This window comes from Condylura cristata, unplaced genomic scaffold (assembly GCF_000260355.1).
Source record: "Condylura cristata isolate star-nosed mole 26May11 unplaced genomic scaffold, ConCri1.0 scaffold00028, whole genome shotgun sequence".
NCBI classification, from domain to species: Eukaryota; Metazoa; Chordata; class Mammalia; order Eulipotyphla; family Talpidae; genus Condylura; species Condylura cristata.
In genome coordinates, this window is record NW_004567129.1 from 10,977,057 (window position 1) to 11,000,710 (window position 23,654).

Below are 23,654 nucleotides of genomic sequence, written 5' to 3' on the forward strand. Positions count from 1 at the left end.
CCCCACCTCTGGCCTGTACCACAGTTCTTGTACGCATGAATAAATAAATCTTAAAAAAATATATCTAGTCTAATGGATACATCATGTTTTGGGTTTGCAATCATCAGTTGGTGGATAACGAAGGTGGTTTCCACCTCTCATGCCTCCTATATAATACTCACTATTCACATTCACGCCCAAGGCTGAGTGGACACAGGCTTATACATTTCTTAATTACAGAAGTTACACATCTTTGTCTTAACTAGTTACCCTTGAGCTTTTTCCTGTAATAAATTCTTTTGTCTTTTACCTCACACACGGACTCAAGTACTTCACCATTCTAATAGCTCTTCCCTACATATGCCCAGCTTAATTTTTGTCTTTTAAAAGTATTGCTGTAATTTAAATTTTTTAAATTGTGTTTATTGAGGTAACACTAACCTACAACACCGCATATGTTTCAGAGCCGTAGGCTCATGTTTCTGCAAATGTATGCTGTCACCCATACCCACCAACAAAGCCCAGTAATCCACCACCCTCCATTCAACCCTTCCCCCTTTGCTCCCTCAACCCTTTCAGTAGACCTGCCCTTTCTGCTCCCCACTCTATCTCTGGTGAATCCTCTCACCCAGCCCCCCTACCCCAAACCTCTGGCCTACACCCCAGTTCTTGTGTGTATAAATAAAATGATTTTTTTTAAAGATATATATGAAAATGTAAAGAGGTATTCTCTTTCTAGTCCTGACTTTTATGGTACCAAAGAAACTAAATGCAAAAAACACTCCTAAATTTAAACTTTTGAACAGAGACTGGGAAAACCCTGCAGGTTTGTAGTGAAAGACAGCCTCACTTAGGGCATTACCTGGTTTTCCCCAATCTAAAATATCTCAAGGGCTTAGATATCCAGCTTACCATATTTAACTGCAGCTCTTACAACAAAGTTTTGAATCTCACCCAGGCCTTATAACTACATCTCTGTAATTCTGGCAGGTTCTCAAATTTCATTTAATGAGAGCATATGTTTTTACTAATTTTTTCTTAACCTATATTTGACAGATAACTGCTTCTAACCTTTAAATATTTTCTGTATTTTTTTGTTCTTTTTAAAGATTTAATTATTTATGCATACAGATTGGGGTACAGGCCAGAGGTGCAGTAACAGTGAGAGAAGCAGGGCAGGGAACAGAACAGGCAGATTGATGAAGTACACTGCTGAGGTGAGCAGTGGGCTGGTCAGGAGAGATCTGCTGTACCATGTGGGTCACCTCCCTGGCCAGGGGTTGAACTCACACTAACCAGGGATCAAGCAGCTATGAAGCTTTACAGTACTATGCTTAACTTACTGTTGCACCACCAGGGAGGGCCCTATACTTTCTGTAGTTAGCTTGCTACAGGAATTTTTAAATAAACAGAAAAATAGGACAGTGATCCTTATCTACCCATCACCAATTCTTAGCAACTATCAACTTACACAATTGTTATCTCCAGTTTTTATTATTTTTATAATTATTAACATTACTTCCATTTTTTCTCACAGTATTCTAAGGCAAATGGACACTATTTCATGCAACAAAATTAACAATAATGCCTTAATATCTGATAGGCAAACTGTTCCATTTCCCCCTGTGATCTCAAAAATGTCTTGCATGTTGCTTTGGCCACATTAGGATCCCAGCAAAGTGCACACACTGCATTGGCTTTCCTTGCCAATCGTCTCACAACCTACCACTCTCCTTTTCATGTGTTTTACAAAGGGGCCATTTGTCCCATGGACTCTGCCACTTCGTAGGTTTGGCTGCTGCTTGCTCTCATGTTGGATACGTTCCTCTGTCCCCCGTACTTCCTGTGAATGTTCAGTTACCTGTGGAGGCTTGATCAGACTCAGGTTTAGTTCATTTGATACAAGGACTTCTTCAGTGAGTCTGCAGACTTCTGCAGACTCCAGAAGGACATGGCATCTGGGCTGTCCACTTCCAGGGACTGAGCAGTGCCTGCTGAGGTACCAGCCTTATCTGGCCTTATATATAGCTGCCCATCACCTTCTCACCTAGTGGGGTTAGCTTCAGTATGAGACCTCCAAGGGGCTTTAAAAATATGTAAAATATTTATACTATTCCAAATTACTGGAAACTAATAAAAAAAAGTTTTAGAAAGGTCATCCACCCTCCTCTCCACTGTTGCTTTTTCCTTTACACTGGTAACCATTTTTACTGATTATTGGTAGACATTCCAGTCTTTTGAAATGAACAGCCTACATAAAATATTTTGTATTTTTGCACAGGTGTCTTCCGGACAGAGTATTAGAAAAGGGATTGGTTAGATCCAAGAGTAAATGACCATGTAATTTGGCTTTATGCAAATGCACCCTTCTGAGTTCTGTTCTGTTCTGAGTGCACATGGTAAACGGAACTATGGTCCAGCAATGGAAGGAGACGTCCCACTAAATGCCCTCTCGATTGCGTTGTCTTTGTCACATTAACATAGACCTAGTTTTAAAATAAACTTTAGAAATTAAAAAAAAAGGGAAGGTTTTCTCTAAACTGTAGAAACACAAGATAATCCTCAGGAGTGATATTGTGTAAAGAGAAGAGAAGCTCACAGCATGCTTTAGGCAGCTGTTTGTAATTCCACAGCATTCTTTTCAACTAACAAAATGTCTTCTGGAAATTAGCCTTTTCGGGGAAGTTTATGTTTTCAGTATTGCTTCTTTGTTCAAAGGGTTCTGATTACATGTGCTTAATTTTTATTCTCTTTATAATTTTTAAAACTTGGCTTGATTTAAGTATTTTGTGTGTGTGTGTGTATACATGTACACACATGATTTAAGTAATTTCATGTGTGTGAATATATATATATATATACATACACACATGTATGCATATACACATATTATTTCTCATGCAGTCACTTGTGGGATTAAATGCCTTGTTTTATGGATCTGTCCAGTGCCAAACATTAGCTCACTGTCTGGAGACATGAAGCTGCTGTGGAGAAAATGACCAGCCCTGGCTGCCTGCACTCCTGCAGGAAAAGAAACCAGCCTGTCTGACTTGGTCGTGCCTGTGGCTGGTGGAAAACTGCCTCCATCTGGAACTTGGCAGTATGTTTTGGCTTTAAGATGATGCTCTGAGCAAGTCTTAACCAAAATTTTCCAGTTTCTAAAGCCCAGTTTCCTGGCTCATTAAATGGCTTAAGACTGTTACCTTTTTAGCTGCCACTGTCCTATGAGTTTGTCTGGAGGCATCTAAGGAACTGTGTTCAGATTAGTCTTTACAGAAGGCAGGTTATCAAAACTAGGAAAAGCATTCAGTGGAAATAGTGTCTGTGAGCTCACTTCTATGTGCTCAAGCAGTTCTTCCCATAGAAACAACGGCAGCTATCCTGAAGAACGTTCGGATCCAGAAAGAACCAGCAAGGCAGATATTTTGGAGAAAGCCACTTTATGTTCCAGAAAGAAGAGCTTCTTTTACTATCACATATTAAAGAATCATAGCTGGCATTCATCTCCTATAAATGCAAATCCTTAAATGCGCCCGTACTGGGGCTAAGAGTGCCTTCCCGGAAGGTTGCCCAGATGTTGCACTTGCTTTCCCAAAGAGGGAGGAAGGTTCCCACAAACACCCTTAAGTGCTGCAGGCAAAGTTGCCTGTATTCAGTTTTATTTCTTAAAACCTTTACATTTGATTTCTTAATCTAAGGAACTAGACATCAGAGCCATGGATGTTGCCTGGTGGGAGGAGATGAGAAAAGATTTGAGTGGAGAAAGTCCCCAGGGAACTTTCTAGGGTAATGGTAATACTGTTTTGACTGGAATGTTCATTGCATGGTATAAGCATTGGTCAAAGTTTATTAAGCACTAAGGATTTATGCATTATGTTGTATGTAACTATACCTCATTTTCATTATGTACAAAAAGTGCATAATCCTTATTCCTTGGACTAGTAAAAAACTTTGGTCTGGATATTTAGTTACTTCTGTCTGCCACTACTTACTTAGGATTTCAGGAAAGTATTTCATCTCTGATTTCTAACCTACAAAATGAGTTACTAATGATTAAGGCGCTCATGTTTTTCAACTGAGGGAGGGCTTATTGTAAAAATTAATTGGGTGGATAATGCAAAGAGAGAGATTCTTGGGGAAACTGAGCCCATTGGTGCTTTGCAACTACATATAGCCTCAGTCACACTGGTCACAGGGAGGAGTAGACATAATATTTGTCTTAGTGTGGCAACCTGCACCCTGAATTTTGGTGTAAATATTTTGTCCCTCTTGCCAATAAGCCAACAAAGTTAGGAATCAGCTTTTCCAGTGAAGCACATGCTCTTTACTGCCTCCCAGTCTCCAAATGCAGGGAAACGCCTTGATGGTAAAATGCAAAAGCAGAAAGTCACTCTGAGGAGTGACTTTCAGTACCTCCGCCAAATGTTTATCTCAAGCACGTGTTCCCTGAACTTGGGCTTGGCTCCAGAGCAGAAGAGCTCACAATGGAAACAGTGATGGCCGTTACTCAGGCAGCCAAGAGAATGCAAGGCACATTAAAACCGGGCAGTGACTCCACAGGAGGGGTACAGTGGGCCCCTGGGTGGCGAGACCAGCCTGACAACAGAACAGGGCCACAGAGTTCATTCCAGCATCTGTCTGCAGCTCAACAACCAGACCTTTATGTACAACCTCGGGAAATCATCCTGCAGGCAACCTGGGCTTTGGCCAGCAATAGACGCACCCTCCATCTAGTTTGCTCTGGTTGTCACTGAATAAGATTCTGTTCATTGAGAGAAAGAGAAGGGCTTTTCTCAAAGGATGTTCCACCCCACCCCCAAGATTTCAGCACCTTTTTATTACTGCCACTTATGCACTCACTTGACCTCTTTCATTGGAAACCTCTGGTCTAGCTGAACAAAGGGAGGATTTTGGTGTTAGACCTGAGTCTCCACCACGGCTCCTGCGTGTACTGGTTGTGTGATCTTGGCTAGGTAAATACACCTCCATCCTCACCTGAGCAGGAGGGCAGCTCCACCCCCTTCTGGGTTTGTGGGGATGAACTAAGTTAACGTGCAATATGGGGAAGGAGGCAGCTGCCCCACGTACAGTACCCGGCACGTAGGAAGCACCAGCCTTGCTCCTTCCCTCCAGCCCAGCAGTGACCTTCCAATTTCCTGGTCCCAGTTTTCACAGCTTTGGCTAAGCCTAAGAGAGCATCCTCAGGAGAAGCCCAGTGGGCAAATGTTTGTGGAGCCTGTCATCAGCATTTGGACGCCTGCCCGCCACTGCCTCCCACATCTGGAAGCAACAGCCTGTCTCTCGCAGCTAAGGAGGAGCAAGCGAGGTTGTTCATCGGGGTGTATATATAGATCCTCCTACTTAACTTTGTGCCTTTGCCTCCGTGATATCAACCACCAGAATTGTTTTGTTTTCCTTGAGGAAATAAAGATGAAAAGGGGAAACAATGCTGACTTTTTTTTTTCTAACAGAAGCAAACCTTGGAGAATAAAAATATATATCTTACCTACTTCCAAACCTGGAAGGAGAGCCTCAGGCCACCTTTGGAACTGGTGCCCTGGTGCCTCATGCTCTTCTCATGGACCTTGTGTGTTTTGGTTACTGCCACATAATGACTTAGTGTCAGCCCTTGACAAGCAGGCTTTTACCCCCAGGTTGACCGGTCCTATGCCAGGCAATGTGCTGTGCCCCGGAGGAGCAAGCGTAGGGGGTTCCTTCTGGAGAGCAGGCAGTGAAACTGCATGGTGTGAGGATGGCTGGGAGTGAGGTGTGAGCACAGGAAGATTTTACCAGCCCAGGTACATCTGAGCAGGGAGGGTGCTGGGAAGGAAGAAGAGTTAGCGAGGCAAGAGAAACGGTGATGCCTGTGACAACAGCTTAAAGAGAAGCATATGTGAGGCAGAGAAATACTACAGGCAAAAGCTGGAGGTGAGAGCACCACATGGCTGGGCTGGTGGCTGGAGGGCTGGAGGAACACCAGGGCATCCAACACATTGGATGTCCTCAGGAGGAAAATCGTTTGCAACACTGTTTACAATAGCTGGTAGGTGGAAGCAGCCTACTTGCCCACCAGAAGGCGGCCTGATCACGAAGCTGATGGAGAACTGCTGGCCATAAGCAAAGAAGAAAGGCAGCCGTGGACAGCAGCATGGAGGGAGTTCAAGGAAATGGTGGGCAGTAAAGTAGGTGAGAATAACAAAGACAAACTGGACATTTACACAGCGGATGACTTGACAGTAAAATAGAAACTAGTGGGAATTAGGTGAAGCGGTTCTGAGGCTACGAGGGATGGGGCGGAAGAAAGTATAGGGGACCTAGGGTCAGTGATGGGGGCAAAGAATAATACAGTCCCACTACTATCAAGAGCATTGCAAGTCAAGTTCAAAAATATCCTGGAATTACCTCGAACTCTATAGGGAAGAAAATAAGAGAAAGCATCCTTACCAGGAGGAAAGTGGATTTTAAAAAAGTGATTTTATCTTACTGAAAGGGGTGATGGGATAGAAGGTGCATTGGAAAGAGCACTGCTCTCTGTAGTAGGGAGGATGGGTTGGAAGAGCCGGGGATGGCGCAGAGAGCAATGGGCCAGGATGTCTGAGGTGATTAGAGGAGCTCCCACTGAAATACAGAGAGGCTGTAGGATGAGGGTGAGGAAGTATGCCCTGCCACTGTGCGTGTCACAGGATGGAAAGTGGCCCCATCTACCCAGGGCAAGCAGAGAGGAAAGCTGGTCTTGGAGCTGGAGTTGGAGGCAGGGGACAGGGAGTGTGGGCTTTCTGTGATACCATTGACACGGACCTAAGTAGGCATTTGGAGAGACTGGTCTGGTGCTCAGCAGAGCGATGGGCTGGAGGTAGAAATTGGAAGCCATTTATAAAAAGCCTGGAGACCTGGGTTAGGATGAAATCAAGAAAATATGTACTAGAATGAAAAGAGGTCCCTGGACGGTCTTGGGGAACACAGCAGAGCTCAGGAAGAGGTAAAGAAACTCAGGAATGAGTGTGATTGAACAGCCAAAGGAAGACCCTTTAGGAGCTTGAAGGTGGGAGTGCACTGTAGGCTGTATGAAGAGAAAGACAGGCAAGGAAAGAAAGAACTAAAAACCTGCCCTTCCCATAAGGAGACAAGTATTTCTGATGACTGAGCAAACAGGGTTTGAAGGAGACATTGGCCTCTCCCAGGGCCCAGAAGAGAAGGGACGTCAGCAATAGAGACAGCCCGTATGCTCTTGTTGAGAAGGACCCAATCTCTGTTCTCAATGAATTAACTTGAAAATTGATGAAATATTTAAAACAGTAAAACAAATAAACACCCACCACATAATTAACAATAAACCTTTTTTTTTAAAGATTTATTTATTCATACAGAACTGGGGTACAGGCCAGAGATGCGGAGGGTGAGAGGATTCACCAGTGAGAGCGGGGAGCAGAACAGGCAGATTGATGAAGTACACTGCTGAGGGGAGCAGCGGGCGGGTCAGGAGAGGTCTGCCGCGCCATGTGGATCTCCTCCAGGGTAGGTGGGGATCGAACTCATGCGGAAGTGGTTTTAGCTTCTTAGTGCTGTGCTTTAACCCACTGCGCCACCAGGGAGGGCCAACAGTAAACCTTTTGCTATATTTGCCTCAGGTTTTTATTTTCTGGAGAAATGAGACACAGTTGTTTGAAATCCACACGGACAACCCCCCAAATCGCATTCCCATCCTCCCTTAGGTAACCCCCATCCTAATTTTGTGTGCAATTCCCTTGCATGGTTTCTATTTTTATTATATTGTGTCTGTCAACAATATATACACTTGTTCTACATTTTTAAAACTTTTTAATAAAAATGATTCCTTGCTGAATCTATTTTGGCTAGGAATGGAACTCATGCTGCAGTGACTTTGGATAGCGTCCTAGTGCTGAAACTCTTGCATAGCCTGGGAGGGCCCATGCCACTTCTGACATGGTCTATACACAGAACTGTTTTAGGGTTCATTAAATTAGTGTATTTGACTGTCCCAACTCAGTACCACCATGCCTTATTTACTGTGGGATTAGATAATAATGCACCTATTTGCTGTAGATTTCTTATGAGTTCCCTTTATCAGATTAAGGAAGGGACCTTCTCTAATTTGTTAGATTTTTTTTTAAAATCATAAATGAGTTTTGGGTTGTTTCAGCTTTTACTTCATCTGTGTCTATAATTTTTCTCTTACACGGTTTTGAGACTCCCTAAGTCTCAAAATGAATGGGCTAAGTATTCCCTTTTTCTTACCTCTGAAAGTTTAAGGGTTAACTGTGCTTTATAAAGGATGAGAGTTGGGGGGGGACACTAAATGCTGACTTAAAATCTTCACTCAGGCGCTCCCTTTTAAAGGCAAGATTGACAAATCTATTTGTATTGATTGCTATTACAAATAAAGCTTTCTTACAGTTTTAAGATTTATTTATTTATGCTAGGGTGCAAGCCAGAGGTGGGGGAGTGGGGGTGAAAGGATTCATCAGTGACAAAGTGGGGAGCATACCAGGCAGGTCTACTATATATGCTGCAGAGGGGAGCAGCGGGCGAGACAGGTCTGCCGTGACATGTAGTTTAACTGTGTCTTTTGATAGCTCAAGTTTGGCATCTCCGTTCTGCATTTGTTAGCAGGATGGGTGTGGGGAGTACCCAATTTTATGGGGACTTTTATTTAAGAGTATAATTGTAACATATATGTAAAAAAAAAAATTTATATATATATATATTATCATCTGGTATGCAGTGAGCACTAAATTAATGTTCATGTAGGCAAACAAGATTCCATTACATACAAACTGTCCTTTCCTTTCTAAGGCTCACTCAGAAATCAGTTTCCACCTTTTTCCAGCAAAGAGGATCAGATTTCACTGGACCAGGTTTGGAAAAGATTGACAATATGCTAATGATATTTCTTCTCACCTCAGTTGGGGAGCTGACATCAGTAGAGCATTTTTTTTGGTGGGTTACTTATGTAATTTGGTAAAATAAAGCCAAAGGTCTGTTTCCCCAGTACAAAGCTGAAGAAGTAATTTTCACTCCATGTTCAACCAGATTTCCTCTTTCTAGTGACCCATGTAGGGCTTTAGCCTCCAACACAATGAGGAAGATTTAGGAAACTTAATTAAGCATTTGTGCGCTGACAAGTCTACGTACCTGTACTAATTTGTGTGAAATCACGAACTTGTGGGCCTGGAAAAGTCTAGCCTTGTTTTTTTTGGAAAACATGTTTGGAGAGCAGCACCTTGATGGGTGCAGGTACACAGAGAAAGCTGGATCTACACAGCTACTGTTACGACAGTGTAGGTAACAATGAAAGACTGCAAGTCACCCAGATGCTTTAATAGGGGGCTTGGATAGTAATAAACTTCTAACAGAGAACTTGGATAGTAATAATAATGTCTCTGTACAATGCAATACTATTTGCTATAAAAATGAAAAAATAAAGGGACTACGAGCTGATAGAAAAAGGTCACCATGTTAGTGATAAATGAAGCAGTACACTTAAGTATATATTTTCTCTTGTATAAGAAAAAGGATATATAGTCATACTTAATTATTCTTCCAAAAATAAGTATCAAAAAGAAATATGCCAGTAAAAGTCATTTTCCATAGGGAAGGTTAGGGTAATCAGAAAACAGTGGTGGAAGCAGGACTTCTCCACATAACCCTTGTTATAGGGCTTAATATCCAAACCAGGTAAATTTATTAATCATTAAAAAAAAATCCCTCCTATGACACAAGTGCAGCTTTCTGTACCGGCTGGGCTGCCACAAGCCCTCAGGCCTCCTTTCCTGCCCATCTGACTGAGGGTGAATAAAGGACATGGTCACACGGCAGTGCCTTTATAAGAGGAAGTTTTATTGTTAATTATTTACCTTAATAGTTTCAGAAAGAGGAACAGATTAGCTCGGTCCAACATGATTGGCAGTTGGCAAAATCTAGTGAAGCAAGTATTCTGATTGCTAAGGATTTAATTTGGATGCTTAATACTTAGCCATCTAACACTTCAAACATAATCCAGGTTAAATGTATCATCTCCCTCCCTTTCACTTTTATAACCCACCTACCTCACTTCAATATGGAAATATCTTCATTAAATATGATTCCCAGAGGAACAAGTTCCCTGGAGAGTGTAGCCATGAGGACAGTGCACAAAAAGAAAAACTCAAAATAAAACTCTGTATGATAATTTACTAGTCTAAGGAAACAAAACCTTCCAATATATTAAGAAATAAATCCAGTTACAAATGCACTAAAAGGTCTATGTGAAGAGGTTCTGGTGTCATAACTGAAAATGGCCGGCTATTTACAAGATACACAAGCAGGAACGGTGCACCCAGCCCAGCACTGGCCCTCAGAAGCCAAAAGTGTTCTCTCCACTGTAGGCCACATACAAGAATCCATCTTCATCTTTTTCCTTCTCGTAAAGCTGTCCCATGGTTAGGCTTAAAAGAGAAAAACAAAAAGCAACAATGAGAGTTGGGGTTTGGTTACTGAGTCCAGGTGTTGGTCATGTGGGAGTAAGGGTTGTAACTTCTTCTGCCACACCTATGGTGATACGGAGTGAAAGTGATACAGATCTCAGGAGTGTTGTGTGCCTGCAGCCTGTTTTAAATAAGGGCGATGGAGTCATGAAAATGCTAAGATAAATTACTCAGTAGATGAGACCAGAAGCAAGTCTCCATCCCTGTGCCCAAGACAAGGGCATCTGGTCACCTGCAAAGTAAGCAGTTCTTCAGCCCAGCTCCTTGAGTAGGCTGGTCAGTACTTGAATGCTTTTCAATGCCTCCGGCACCAGAACACAAACAAAACAAAGGAAGAGCCTGAGAAGCCTGTCCCTGTGGGTGGCGTACTCAGGTAAGGAAGAGTAAGGCAGGCTCTCTCTTCTGTTTTATCTGAAGAATTGTAATTGTACCTATCAACAGTATGTTAAGTACACGTGAGTTCATTCTTGTGGAAGCCCCTCCAGAAGAGTGCGTCCACATCACCAAAAGGAAGTTATTTTCCTCACACATAATGCGAAAGCAGATTGTATCCGGGATGCGAAAGTCCTGCCCAACCTTCCTAAGAACCGTCCCAAAATAGCTACTGCTCAAACCAGCGTGTGGGCAGGAAAGCTGGCTTTCCTAAGCTGCAAAACATATGGCCGTAGAGGAGACGTAATGTAGCTGTCTGCCACGGATCTCAGTTGTTTGTGTCAGCTCCTTACTGCTAGAGTAAGACTAGCAGCACCCAGAAGCCCGGGCGCGCTGGCCACATGGCTGTGCACCTCTTCAGCGGGAAGCAGGAGATGCGACGGATGCTGAACGTCACTGACTGTGAGTGGTGGTCAGCCAGAGCCAGAGTGACAGCTGGCAGCCGTCTCGGACATCAGAAGCCACTAATCCCAATGGATGACAATAGATGCTTAAAAGTGGGACTCAGTAAAACAAGGTTCGATGGAGTGGACGAGGAGGGGCCCAAGCCTCAAACTGGTAGAGCAACAACCACCATTTTCCTGGCAGGTTGTGTGAGCCTTCCACATACACAGGATACAGACCACGCTGCTAAAAGGGGATTTTTCTCTTTCCTACCTCATTTTTGAACTTAGCCTGATTGGCTGTGTGGGTAGATAAGAACTATTAAGCAATAATGGAGGGGGTGGATGAGCATGAATGTGAAGCGGCCTGCCGTCAGCATCTGACACAGTAAAACAGTGCTCTCTGTGAGGATCTCTTAACCTGCAATTTGTAACTTGAGGACTCCCTGGAACCACACTGTCCACAGGAAGTCTCTGCTATGACAGAAGTCCTGTGTTTCCCCTGTCCAGTACAGCAGCCATGAGCTACATTCCACACATAAACTGTGGTTCATCTGAATTGGGATGTGCTATAAAATAGCACAGTATTCCTAAAACTGTAGAGAAACAAACCTCAATTCTGATTTTATGTTGAAATGACTTTTTACATATACTAGATAATGTGTATTATTAAAACCAATTCTACCTGTTTCCTGCCACTAAAAACTTAAACTATTTATATGGCTCACATGCCACTATACTGACAGCACTGCCCCAGAGCATGTGAAAGAACTTGCAGGCTAGTGGGCTAAGAGAGGAACACCTACTCATTGGACCCCTTAAGAGCCAAGTCTCAACCCTGGCTGCACATCAGGAAACAACGGGGAATTTTAGAAACATCTCCATGCCCAAGTCCCACCCTGGGCCAATTAAAACTAGTGTCTCTGGAGGTAAGACCCAGGCCTTAGTAGGTTCTAAAACTTTCAGGATGAAGCTATGCGCAGCCAGGTGAGAAACAGCCCAGGGCCAGAAGAGAGAGATAGTTATCTTTTTTTGGGATAGATGCTGGTTAAGAGGCATGTGATTAGGAAGTAGTAAGAGGAACCAGGAAGTGCAGGAAGGCTAAGGAGGAAGGGCTGAGCCCTTATCAAGACTTTTGTCTTGGTGGCTGGGAATACCTGAGGAAACCCTGCTTTTCTGAGGCTCCTCAGCAGGATGCTAAGGTTACAAGGTTAAATGAAGCCATGAAACGATTAAACTCAGTTAGGCTTCTGGGCAAAGGCTAGCACGGATCTTCACGGTACAGGGAAACTGACAACAGCTACTGCCATAGGCTGAGTGGAGCTGTTAGCACCCAGCCATGAGCACTGTCAGGTTACCGTTTCCTTGCCCAATAGGTAGCCTGAGTGTAAGGACATGGTGCTGCCGCCAGTTAAGTAGTTTCCATGCGTGGCTGTGTGACAGAAAAGGAGCAGGGTGACAGAACAGTAGTCACTAGGCCCCATTCGTTGTCAAATCCCAGGGCCTGAAGGAGAGCGCGCTCAGAGCTAGCTACCCAAGAGCTGGCAGCACGGGGAGCTGCTTACACTCCCAGACCCCCTTGACCTACAGAATCCATGCAGGCGCTTTTCGGAGGTGTATGTATCCACGACACGTGTGTACGTGTGCTAGAGAAGGCTACGCTGGGTCTTTAGAACACATCTTGTTGCGTGTTCTCTAGAAGGCAGCACAGTTTGATGGTGCCTCCTGGCTTCGTGACTTGTGGTGAATCACTTAACTTCTTTGTACCTCACTCTTACTATCGATGAACTATGGATCATGATTACACCTTCCTCATAAAATTGTTAGGATAAAAAGAGTTGATGTGTAATGCACTTAGAACAGTGCTAGGCACCATTTGCTTTTATAATTAGGATTTTTATGATCAGCCTCTATAGCTTCTATGGCACTGGTTCAACCAATTGATAAATTCCACTTTAAAAAGACAACAGAACGGAAAGGCAGAAAAGCCACTAACTACAGATCCTCACTGTGAGTCTCAGAATCTGCCTGATCAGTGGTCGCTGTGGTTACTATTCATTACAAGTGGTATAGAGTCTCGGGTGTCCCACTGCTGCTTACAGAGCTCCTCATGTATTTCTAACTCAGCAGCCAGGTTTACAGTCGCTGCACTAGGGCTTCTGACTTGCAAGCAATAGAGCAGAACATGGCCAGGCAGATGGAACCAAACCTGACAGAGGTGCTAAGAGGCACCTATGTCTTTGATTCTAAGCAGCTCCCCGTGCAGCCTCTGCTGCCAGCTCTTGGGTAGCTAGCTCTGAGCGCGCTCTCCTTCAGGTCCTGGGATTTGACAACAAATGGGGCCTAGTGACTACTGTCCTGTCACCCTGCTCCTTTTCTGTCACACAGCCACACATGGAAACTACTTAACTGGCAGCAGCACCATGTCCTTACACTCAGGCTACCTATTGGGCAAGGAAACGGTAACCTGACAGTGCTCATCGCTGGACGCTAACAGCTCCATTCAGCAGCCTATGAGCAAACACCCTGGATACATGACAGAACACTGACACATGGATTCGATAAGGTTAGAAAATAGCACTTTTTCTAGTGGTATCAAGCTATAAACACAGTCAGAAAAATGTGGCCTGGAGTCAGAGCTATCTGGGCCATAAATGTTAACAAATATTTCTTCTTAATTCAGTGAAAACGATAAGCAAGTGTAAGTACAGAAATATTGAAGTCAGCCAGCAGCTATGGCTGTAGGCTGATCAGTTTAGCACACATCCGATAAGCCTCTGAGAAAATAAGCTTTCCTGTCAGCATCCCCAGAGGCCCAAGACACTAGGCACCAGTAAGCCACTGCTGGAACGCCCGAGTATCCCAAAGTAGACGCAGCTCTAGCAAGACGGTCAGGTGAAGCTGCATACTCAGTGGATGGCCTGGCAAAACCCCAGCCCCTGCCTAGGTCACAGTCTGGGGAGGGTGGCAGGGATGGCCTCCAGTGTCGCATGGCTGGACTCAAGCACTGCATGCCTTCATCCAAGAGCCATGCTGATGGACGCCTGGAAAGACGTTAGAAAAACCAGTAGTAGACTTACTTAAGAGTGAAATGACTTAACCTGTCCCCCCTAAAAACCTGTCTCCCACCCCTCTATTCTGATCCAGACAAACCCCTTTGCCACTGAAGAGGACATCCAAAATAAAAGCAGCTATCAGAAGGAGCCACAGGCCGGAATGGCCACACTGCTGAAGACAAATGTTAATTTCAAGCTACTCAACAGCCTACGAATCAGGCCTAGAAGTGTGTGAGTGGAGAACATACCCTTGACTGACCACCGAGCTCAGGTCACAAAGGCTGTGGCATCCCGCCCGACTCATGAATTAACTGGACGAATGAGCACACCTGGCCATCCATCTGCTTGGCATTCACGTGCTTCATGAGACCTTTAGGTTCCCAGGTCCTGGATTTCTTTTTTTCTAGCAGGGAGGGGATGGTGTGGTTAAGCTGGAGGACAATACCAATGTTGTGGGTCCTGGAGAGGGACTGGCCTCAAAATGGAAGTTACAATGGCTTTAAAGGCTCCCAAAGACTCTAAAAAATAAAAATTACTGCTTGTTCCTCTTATCAAAACTTTTTTCTGCTCTAAACACTACTGCAGGGCATCCCTGGGGCTCCAAGGGGCTAAGCACAGCACTCTGAAGATATCCACAGTTACTGCAACATTACTTCGATCCCTGGCCAGGAAACTGACCCACCTCTCCTGTCTAGTCTGTTGTTCCCCTCAGCAACAATAGATCTACCTGTCTGCTCCTTACTCTGTGTCTGGTGAGTCCTCTTACCCACCCCCCAACACCTCTGGCCTGTACCCCAGTTCTTGTATGCATAAATAAAAAAATATTTAAAATAAAACAAAACACTACGCACTGCTCAAATAAACCTGTTCTTAAAGAAGTATTACCCAGAAATGACCAAAAGTGCTTAATTCAAGCACATTGTCAAATAAAGGATGGACCTCAAGATACCAGTTTCTTTTAACTCAGAAGCAACTAAACACCATCTTAAACAGCACATATTTCCAATGTAAGATACCAAAATTGTAGTATCTTACATACATTTATTTTAATAACATACTCACATACTTCTGTTTTAACAGGAGAGTAACAAGACTTGTGTTTCTGATCAAAGACCAAAAGGCAGGCACCACAGTAGGTCTCTAGTGCCATAAACAGGAAGCTTGTGCACTGATGTTCTTTCTCAAGTCACATACGCACCAGTTTCCCTTTCAATATGGGGTTGGTTCTTAATGTAGGTATCCAGGCAGAGAATTCAACTCGCCAGTGCTCACTAGGAAGAACAACTGTGCTACACACACCTCACATTTAACTCGGAAAGAATTTAGGAAGTAAAACTCTTTGCCTTTGTCTCTATTTCTAGAACCACATATTTAAAAGTGAATAATCATGACATTTTACATAGTGACGTACACCCTCCTGATCACAGCTCAAGGCAGGATAACCGAAATTACTTCTGTCTCAGCCTGCAGACCTGTCTCGGGATGGGACGTGGCTCCTGCTAACACAGGCACTTCTTTCTCAACTCTGACGCTCCAGCCACTCCAGGCTACAAGCACTGGCTACAGTGCTAATGGGTGTCCCACACTTCCCACAGATGCTGGAAAGACTGAAAAAGGCTGCAAACTGCCTTGGGCTACAGGTGGTAAAGCTGAGACTCTCATAGCTTTAGGAAGGAAATCTTGTGGCTATGCTGTTTGTGCTGCTAAGGGATGGTTAGCATTTGCATAAATCTGATGACATCGCAAAATTGCTGCACTAAGTGTGGGGCAAGATGTCCTTAACTGGGGCCAAAGACACTGAGGGCCTGGGCAGAGAGGCCCCACTCAGTGACTAAAATCCTGACTTGCCTCATTGCTGTAGTCTGCTTTCAGGGACATTCTCACTAGGATGAAAAGATAAATGGGTCTTGGGGAAAAAATGGCCCTGAAGCAGCTTCTGCTGCCCTGAGAATTACTTTTCAATTTCTATCTCAGGGAAAATGGGGGGAGGGGGAAGTGGCTATCTGCAACCATTTTAATTGCTAGATAATGTAGAATAATGCAGAATAATCCTGATGTTTCCAGAAACTTCCTCATTTCCTTCAAGCATCAAGGATCAGAATAAACTCAATGCCACTGGTCCTAATCATCCTAGTCATCTATTTCCCATTAAGAAGCAACTTTCAGGAAGGAGGCCACACAACAGCTAAACTCCACAGAAGTGGAAATGGTGGACACTGGGAAAGGGGAAATTAGGTAAAAAGACAGCTAAAGCATTCTACCTTTTGCAGGCATAAGCAAAGAATTTGGCTTAGGTCTCTTGTGGAGAGCTCAAGACATTGTCAAAATGGTATATTTTGTCCACAGTGAGACAGTTCCCAGGGCTTCTCCCAGTTACTTGTGGGATTAACAAGTGAAACTGAGTTTGGGTCACCAAGATGAGAGGCTGCCAGGAACTCATACTCAGGGGATGCAGGGCCAGTTTTGGCCCAGGGCCTAGAAGTACTCAATCAATAACCGGAAAGGACTGACCAAGGATTTAGACGAGTCAGTCCATTTTTCCCTTCCCACAGGGAACTAAAGCTAAACTGTCAACTACACAGAAGGAAATTTTAGCATCCCCGCCAAGATTCAGGCTGCATGTTATCCCAAAGATTGCGTCCAGGCAGCACAACTAGACAAGCGTGGAGACTACTCTGACATTCGGAGCAGCTAGCATCCAAGGAGGTATAAGTCTGTAAAAAGACCTTGGCTCCCTTCACTGGACAGCAGCCATTTTGGTGTACTTGAGGATCAGGCAGCTATAGACTCTCCCAGTGGCACAGAGCTAAGTTTGGAGAGTGAGCAAGAGGGTGATTAACTGAAGCTGAGCCTCAGCAGGGCACATAAGCACCTCACAGAGAGTGACAGCCTTACTTTACAGATCATTTGGAGAAAATCTCACTTCAGGCTTCAATTCTACTCAGGGTTTAAGCTGACTTGAAAGGATTCTTGGGGATCTGAGGCTAGATCTTATGTTTTTTAAAGTCCAGGCCTTGTTCTGTTTTCTTAACCAAAAATATATTCTCTTACTGTCCAGAGCTCCTGATGGGAAGGAGCATAAAATCCAGACTTCTAGTCAGAACCTCTAAGAATTTCAGATAGGCAATACTGGTAAACACCTCTCACCTGGACTGTGGGACTGTCTTATCCACAAACAGGAAGATTGCCTTTTCAGAAGGAAGCTGGATCCTTTTCCTGATGATCCACATGAACTGAGCCACAGTGATGTCAGATGGAACCAGATACTTCCGTTTGTCAATGTCGACAATCTGACTGCCTGAGACTTTTTCCACAATCACCTGGCAAAGCAAAGAGAGTTCAAGATGGGATTTCTCAGGTGAGCCTCTGGCCTGGCATTGTCAGGGGGCTGATATACATAGTGTGTGGGCAAGGAAATGGGTGGGTAACTGTGTAACATGAGAAAATGTACCACAAGTTTAACAAACCACATACTCTGGAGATTAAGAATTGATATAAATGTGTTATAGAGAAATAGTACTTTCCTATAGTTGGTCATTACATTTCTCATTCCCAATCTCAGCATGCGTAAGAACAACACAGCCAGCCCATACTACAAAGCTTTTCAACATTTTGTCTGGGCAGACCCAAGAATATCAAGTGATGATTTCGTTCATAGCCGGTTATTCTGGGGCTCAGAACGGCTCTGCCTTCCTACTGCAGGGGAATGAAGATCCACAGGAACACATAAGACAGGAATGATGGACGAATGGGGATGACTGGCAATCCCAATCTAGAATCAAGCTCTTTATTTGGCCTGTTGCTTCTCTCTGAATTAGGCTTTGAATTCATCCTTCTTGCTTCCTCCCTAAAGGAATTGTTTAGAAGCAAAGAACTACATAACAGGACCAGCTGTCCTTTAAAAATCAATAAGGAATACAGAAACGATCTTCCCTACAATGGAAGAAATACAGATTGTAATTATCATTAAGGAGAAAACACTGGATAAAGGGTTTTAGCGATTTCTGCTTTTCTTTTCATCAGGAAAAGAAGAAGGGTAAGAGTGAGGAAGGGCAGTGAGTTAGACTTCATGTAGAGATGGAGGTCCAAAGATTAATGTTCTGAACTAAAGTGCCACTTCCAAGACCACAGTGACGGTCTCCCTCCAGCACTGTTCCCTAAAGTGGCAATGACCTGTTGCCCTGTCCTAGAACATAGTTCCTTACATAATTGGCGAGGGAGCCCAGAGGCTGCAGACAGCTCACTGGCCTAGATCAGATTCAGCACTGAGGCACCCTGAACAGCACCAGCTCCAGGAGCCTCTCACAGCCCAGCCCAGCTCCTGGCGGACCCCAACCGAGTCTGGCCCATTTGCTACTGTCTGGAACCCCAACTTGTCAACTGTTGAATGGCCTGGGGCCCTACTACAGGTCCTTGACGACTGGGGTGACGGTGAGGTGAGGGGGCGGGGAGTCCGAACACTTACCGGAACCCGGTCAGGATACTTTGCTCGAATCTTGGCGGATTCCACGCATCTGTGTTCTGTGGGAGAAACGCACCGGGATGACAGTGGCCCTAGCTCGCCAGCAGGTTCCCCGTCCCCGGCCCTCCTTCACCCCCATCCCCCCCACCGTGACCTGCGCACGACCCGGGCCCTCGTTCGGGTGTCCTACCGGCCACAGCCCTCTGTTGCCCGCCTCCCGACAGGGCCTGCGAAGTGCGGCACAGAGTCCGGGGGCGGCCGCCCGGGTTGCCGGGGCCTCGGTGATCCGAGTCCAGAACGGCATCCGCCCTGCCCGGCCCGGCCCAGAGCGGCCCGAGTGGGGGAGGGGGCCACCCGGCGCCCGGCTCCCCCGGCCCGACCAGTAGCCGAGCGCTTACCCAGCGAGTGGTCCTCCTTGAACATCCACTTCATGGCGGCGGCGGGGAAGGGAAGCAGCCGGCTCTCCGAGCCGCGGAGTTCAGCTCACCAACCACAACAACAACGACGGCAGCGGCGGCGGCGACGGAGACTACACGGCAGGCGGGACTTCCGGCTGCCGGAGCCTAGCAACCAATGGGGGCGGGGCTTCCGGTGCTCCGGGCCCGACGCCGAGCAAAGGGGCGGGGCCGTGCGCCCTGGAGGGGGTCGCGGAAGGCCTCGCGAGGGGCTTGGGGGAGAGTGGAGATGACGGCGTGGCCAACAGGGAGGGACGTATGTGCGAGGGCTAGTTGGACGAGAAGGGAACCGTAGGGGCCTGGCTAGAGACCTCGGAGGTGTTCGGGACGTTGGTGGCAAGTGAGTTTGGGAGGTCAGCGTAAGGGAAGATTGGTCTCTGGCGCTTGATAGCAGAGGTTCTGTTTTAGGGCACCGATAGCTGGAGAGTACTGGAGTGGTAACAGATGGGGGCTCAGTACGTGCAACGAGTGTGGAGGGACTGCAGGAAGAGGTATTAGTAGCCACTTGGAAGCTCAGCATTGGGAATAGCAGTAATAGGTTGCCTTGGACTTAGAAATTGAATTTAAATAAGTCCCATTTTCTTTATTCACGAATAAATGTTTGAATCAACATTTAAGGAAAAGCATCACAGATATGCACTTGAAGAGTATAACATCACGTTGATCTCAAAAAGACTCCATTCACCTCAGCTGGCACAGGAGTTAGTAGGGACTGTCAGACTCCGAGAATTCCCCTGGTAGCTGGTCATGAGACAGGCTTCTCTCGCTGTCGGTGTGGGGCTGCATTCACAGTGTGCGCTCTGTGTGTGTCACCTGCTTGAGCACATGCCTTGAGGTTCTCCAGTGATGTCATTCCCTTCTTCCTAGTAGAGTCATCAGAACAGTGTACTCTGGGTCATCTGTTTATGAGCTGGTGAACATGTAAGAAGAATGTTCACTTAATTGGGCACATGTATCCCTGCCACATGCTTCTGATTCTGATGCATCTCAAAGGCCTGTATATTTGAACATTGTTTTTAATCACTTCCTACTACTGAAATTCCTGGTGGATACTTCATTCTAAAAGTATTTTTGTTATTTTAAGGCTATGTGTCAGCAACAGAATAACTTCTTGTTTGATTGTTTGCAATGAAGTAAAAAGTCCTTTGAGCTTGATCCCTACAAATTACTGTTGCTTACAGGACCACTGTTCTAGGTGTTGGGAAGAGGAGTGAGTAGAACAGTCAGCAGCTCTGCTCTTACAGAGTTTGCTTTTTAGTGGAACAAGACAAAAAAATAAATATCAGGTAGTGATAGGTGCTGGCTAGAAAAATAAAACAGGGTTGGTGACTAGAGAGTGATGATGGGTAGGTTGCTAGTTACATAAAGTGTTTGGTATATTGTAGAAACAGAAAGGCATCCTGGTGACTGGAACTGAATAAACATGGAGGAATGTGTTAGGAGATGAGATAAAAAGATCTAGAACAAAACTGTGGAGCTTTGAATTTTATGTGGGTTTTATTATAATAAGTCACTGGAGGGTTTTAAGCATATTATCATTTGCTGAATTAGTGGGGAGCTAGCTTGGTGGGTGAAAATCAAGAACTTGCTCTTGGATATATCAGGTATGAGGTGCCCAAGAGACACAGTCAAATGACTGTAGAATGGGTGACTCAAATTCAGGAGTGAAACATTTAAAAGCTCTTGAAGCATATGAGTTCAGGAGTACAAGTGAAAAATGAAAATGTGTCTTTTGCAAATACCTCTTTTAAACACTGAGGAGTGAAGATTGTTCACCATCTGGTATTTATTGAACAAATGAAAGGAGGCTGAAGAAGACTTTTTACAAAGTTGGTTGATTGAGGATGAGTTGAGGTGAGTCAGGGGAAATAGAGTAATGAATATATGCAATTACACAGTAACAGGCCTGTAAAATTTGCAGAATAAATTTCAAATGTTGGAGAGAGAGATATATATAGATACTCAGAACTGGCTAGGAAGAATAAAGCCAAGTGAGGCTTATCAAGAGAACCTTCACAGAGAATCTGAATCTTGTATTTCAGAGAGAAAGTTACATTTTCCAATGGGTATGTAACTTCCATTTCCAGATAGAAACAGACTGAAGTTGGAAAAGTCATGAAGGCAAGAAGTTTGGCAATGCCAAGTTGGAAGAACTGCTGAAAGCCTTGAAGCAAACATTCATGTGTTCTAAACTCATCCAAGAGACCCTGAATGGGAGGTGCCAGAAAGGAGTCAAAATCAAGCGTTTTAATTATCTTTGTACTTGGAGGTAAATTATACAAAACATGAAGTAGACTCCTGACTTCTCATGACTAAGTCAGTTATCAGTCATGAATTTGTTAAAATGACAAATTATACAGATACTTAGCATTTTAATTCTTTTTCTTTCCTAGAGAATATATGTAAAACTACAAAGACTAGCTCCTTCAAATCATGGAAGCAGAGTAAACATTAGTATTCATAATTATTAAATACATTTGCAAAGCTCATTGCATCTCAGGGGAGGCTGAAGCACATAATACCCCTAAATTCTTAGCAGTCCCTTCCCTCTGTATCAGTGCTGACTAAACTGACACTAGCATGGTTTACTTTCTCTTCTGAAATAAGGAGCTTGGGAGGCAAACATCTTAGAGTAGAGCCATCCTCAGGAGACAAAGCTAGAGCCATCTATTCTACAAGATTCTTTGTTAAATGGTTGTTTAAATAAATTAATGTAATCCACTTTAAGCATTGGTACAGTGTATCAGAATCATAAGCCTAACAATTTAAACCTAACAATTGCTATATTTAAGAGCTGTGGGCCACCTTCCCCACCCAGGTCTCCGCATTCCTCCAAAAGAAAAGCTTTAAAACGAGAATGAGTACTATGGGACAGGGTATATGAAGAACATTTATGAAGAGCATTTTATAACTGCTGATACTGTCATCTTGGGCTGTGATAGGACTCTAGGATAATTTTCCTGAATAGACTTGTTTTGATCTCTCACTGTTAGCATCTCAACCATTCTCCATCAAAAAGTCACTAAGAGTTTGTCTTCCAAATGGTGGCAAAACTGTTGAACTCCTCTCGGCATGAACCTCACACCATCCCTTGGCACTGCAATGAGATCCTTCAGTGGATTTTCCTGAATAATTTGCCATCCTAGAAAGGTAGGTAGATACATAGATAAGATAGGTAGACAAACTGAACTCTACTCAGCATGAGCCTCACACTATCTCTTGGTACTGCAATGAAATATTTCAGTGAGTTTTGTTGAATAATTTACCATATGTGCCAGATAGATAGATAGATGATAGACTGATAAATAAAAATAAGATACTTTTGCCCATGTTTGAAACACAAGTTTTGGGTCCATTGGGGGTAATATTCAATTTAGTGATAAATCAGTGTCTTCTTTGGAGTGGACCATGGCCTTTCCTAAAAGTCAAAGGGAAGCTTGTGCTCAACAGGAGGTTGCAAAGTACAGCAGAGTTTTCTACATTTGGTAAAGGACCAGGAGATTTTTGTCCTTTTTCCTGTCCTGCTATAGAGTAATGGAAGCAACAGAAATTTTGGAGACAAAACAGGGTTTGGCCTTGGTCCAGGACCAGGTGTACAGCCACATTTATGATACACATGGAGGTGTGCTGTGACTAGACTTAAGCATGATGTTACAGGACAGGGAGGGGGTACCCCAGGACCCCTAAACCTGCCGACTCTAATAGGTTCTGCCATCTGTTGCATCTAGACAAAACAAGATTTTTAATGGAAAGGAATTTTAATACAATTAGTATGCAATACAGAAAAGACAAAGAATATGGCTTCTAAATCAGACACCCAAAGTTGTGGCTAAAGATCCATCCAGAAGGGATTGGCCCCAAGCAAAGCCTGAAAACCTGCCACAAGTTTAAAGCATCTTCTGGTGGGGACCCATAGAAAAGGATCAGAAATGGCCAGATAAGCCTGGGAGGGAGAGCATAAAATCAAAATTAAGATAAACGCTGCCATCGTCAACCTCCCCACGGGTCTCTCACCCAGTCCAGGATCAAGAAACAAGAACCGCTTCTTCACATTCTCTGCTCCACGTGCCTGCCTCGGGTCTCCTGGCACTCCTTCCTGCTTCCTTCTCCTCAGTCTCCCTCCAGCTTGCCTCCCAGCTCAATCAACTCAACCTTGCTTCGTGTGGGGCAGGAATCTCCCCTTTGACACTCTGTTATAGAAGCACATTGGAAGGCTAACATATAATACATGGGGAGGTATTTAAGAACTTTTTTGTGAGAATTGTATTTTTACATACATCGTAGGTGCAGGAAAGTGTTCCACCCGCATCCGGATTTGGAAAATGGCGCGTAAGGCGAGATCTACCGTCCACCAGCAGGCGGAGCCCCGTTAGCCCCGCCCCTACAACCCTGCCTCCCGGTTA

At 44.5% G+C, this 23,654-nt stretch overlaps 2 protein-coding genes across 2 annotated transcripts in view; one reads left to right on the plus strand and one right to left on the minus strand.

Annotated features, from left to right (window-relative positions):
• Positions 1-5,412, plus strand: part of ADAT1 (adenosine deaminase, tRNA-specific 1) — a 22,350-nt gene extending 16,938 nt beyond the window's left edge. Inside the window, exon 10 of the mRNA XM_012730739.1 lies at positions 5,146-5,412. Coding sequence (XP_012586193.1) covers positions 5,146-5,164 — 19 coding nt within the window. The 3' untranslated portion in view covers positions 5,165-5,412. The remainder of the gene's footprint in view (positions 1-5,145) is intronic.
• Positions 5,413-9,816: 4,404 nt separating this feature from the next.
• GABARAPL2 (GABA(A) receptor-associated protein-like 2) lies at positions 9,817-19,355 on the minus strand. Its single transcript, XM_004690368.1, has 4 exons — positions 19,195-19,355; positions 18,800-18,855; positions 17,482-17,654; positions 9,817-10,424 (listed from the first exon to the last, which is right to left on the minus strand). The coding sequence occupies exons 1-4, from the start codon at positions 19,226-19,228 to the stop codon at positions 10,334-10,336; spliced, it is 354 nt and encodes a 117-aa protein (XP_004690425.1). The 5' UTR covers positions 19,229-19,355; the 3' UTR covers positions 9,817-10,333.
• Positions 19,356-23,654: the final 4,299 nt, after the last annotated feature.

Excerpts from the sequence above, each read along its gene's own strand:
- GABARAPL2 (XM_004690368.1), bottom strand. The coding sequence starts at position 19,228 with ATGAAGTGGATGTTCAAGGAGGACCACTCGCTGG. Across the intron at positions 17,655-18,799 it reads AGTATCCTGACCGGGTTCCG|GTGATTGTGGAAAAAGTCTC; the intron begins GTAAGTGTTCGG and ends TTGCTTTGCCAG. Across the intron at positions 10,425-17,481 it reads AAGACAGTCCCACAGTCCAG|CCTAACCATGGGACAGCTTT; the intron begins GTGAGAGGTGTT and ends TTCTCTTTTAAG.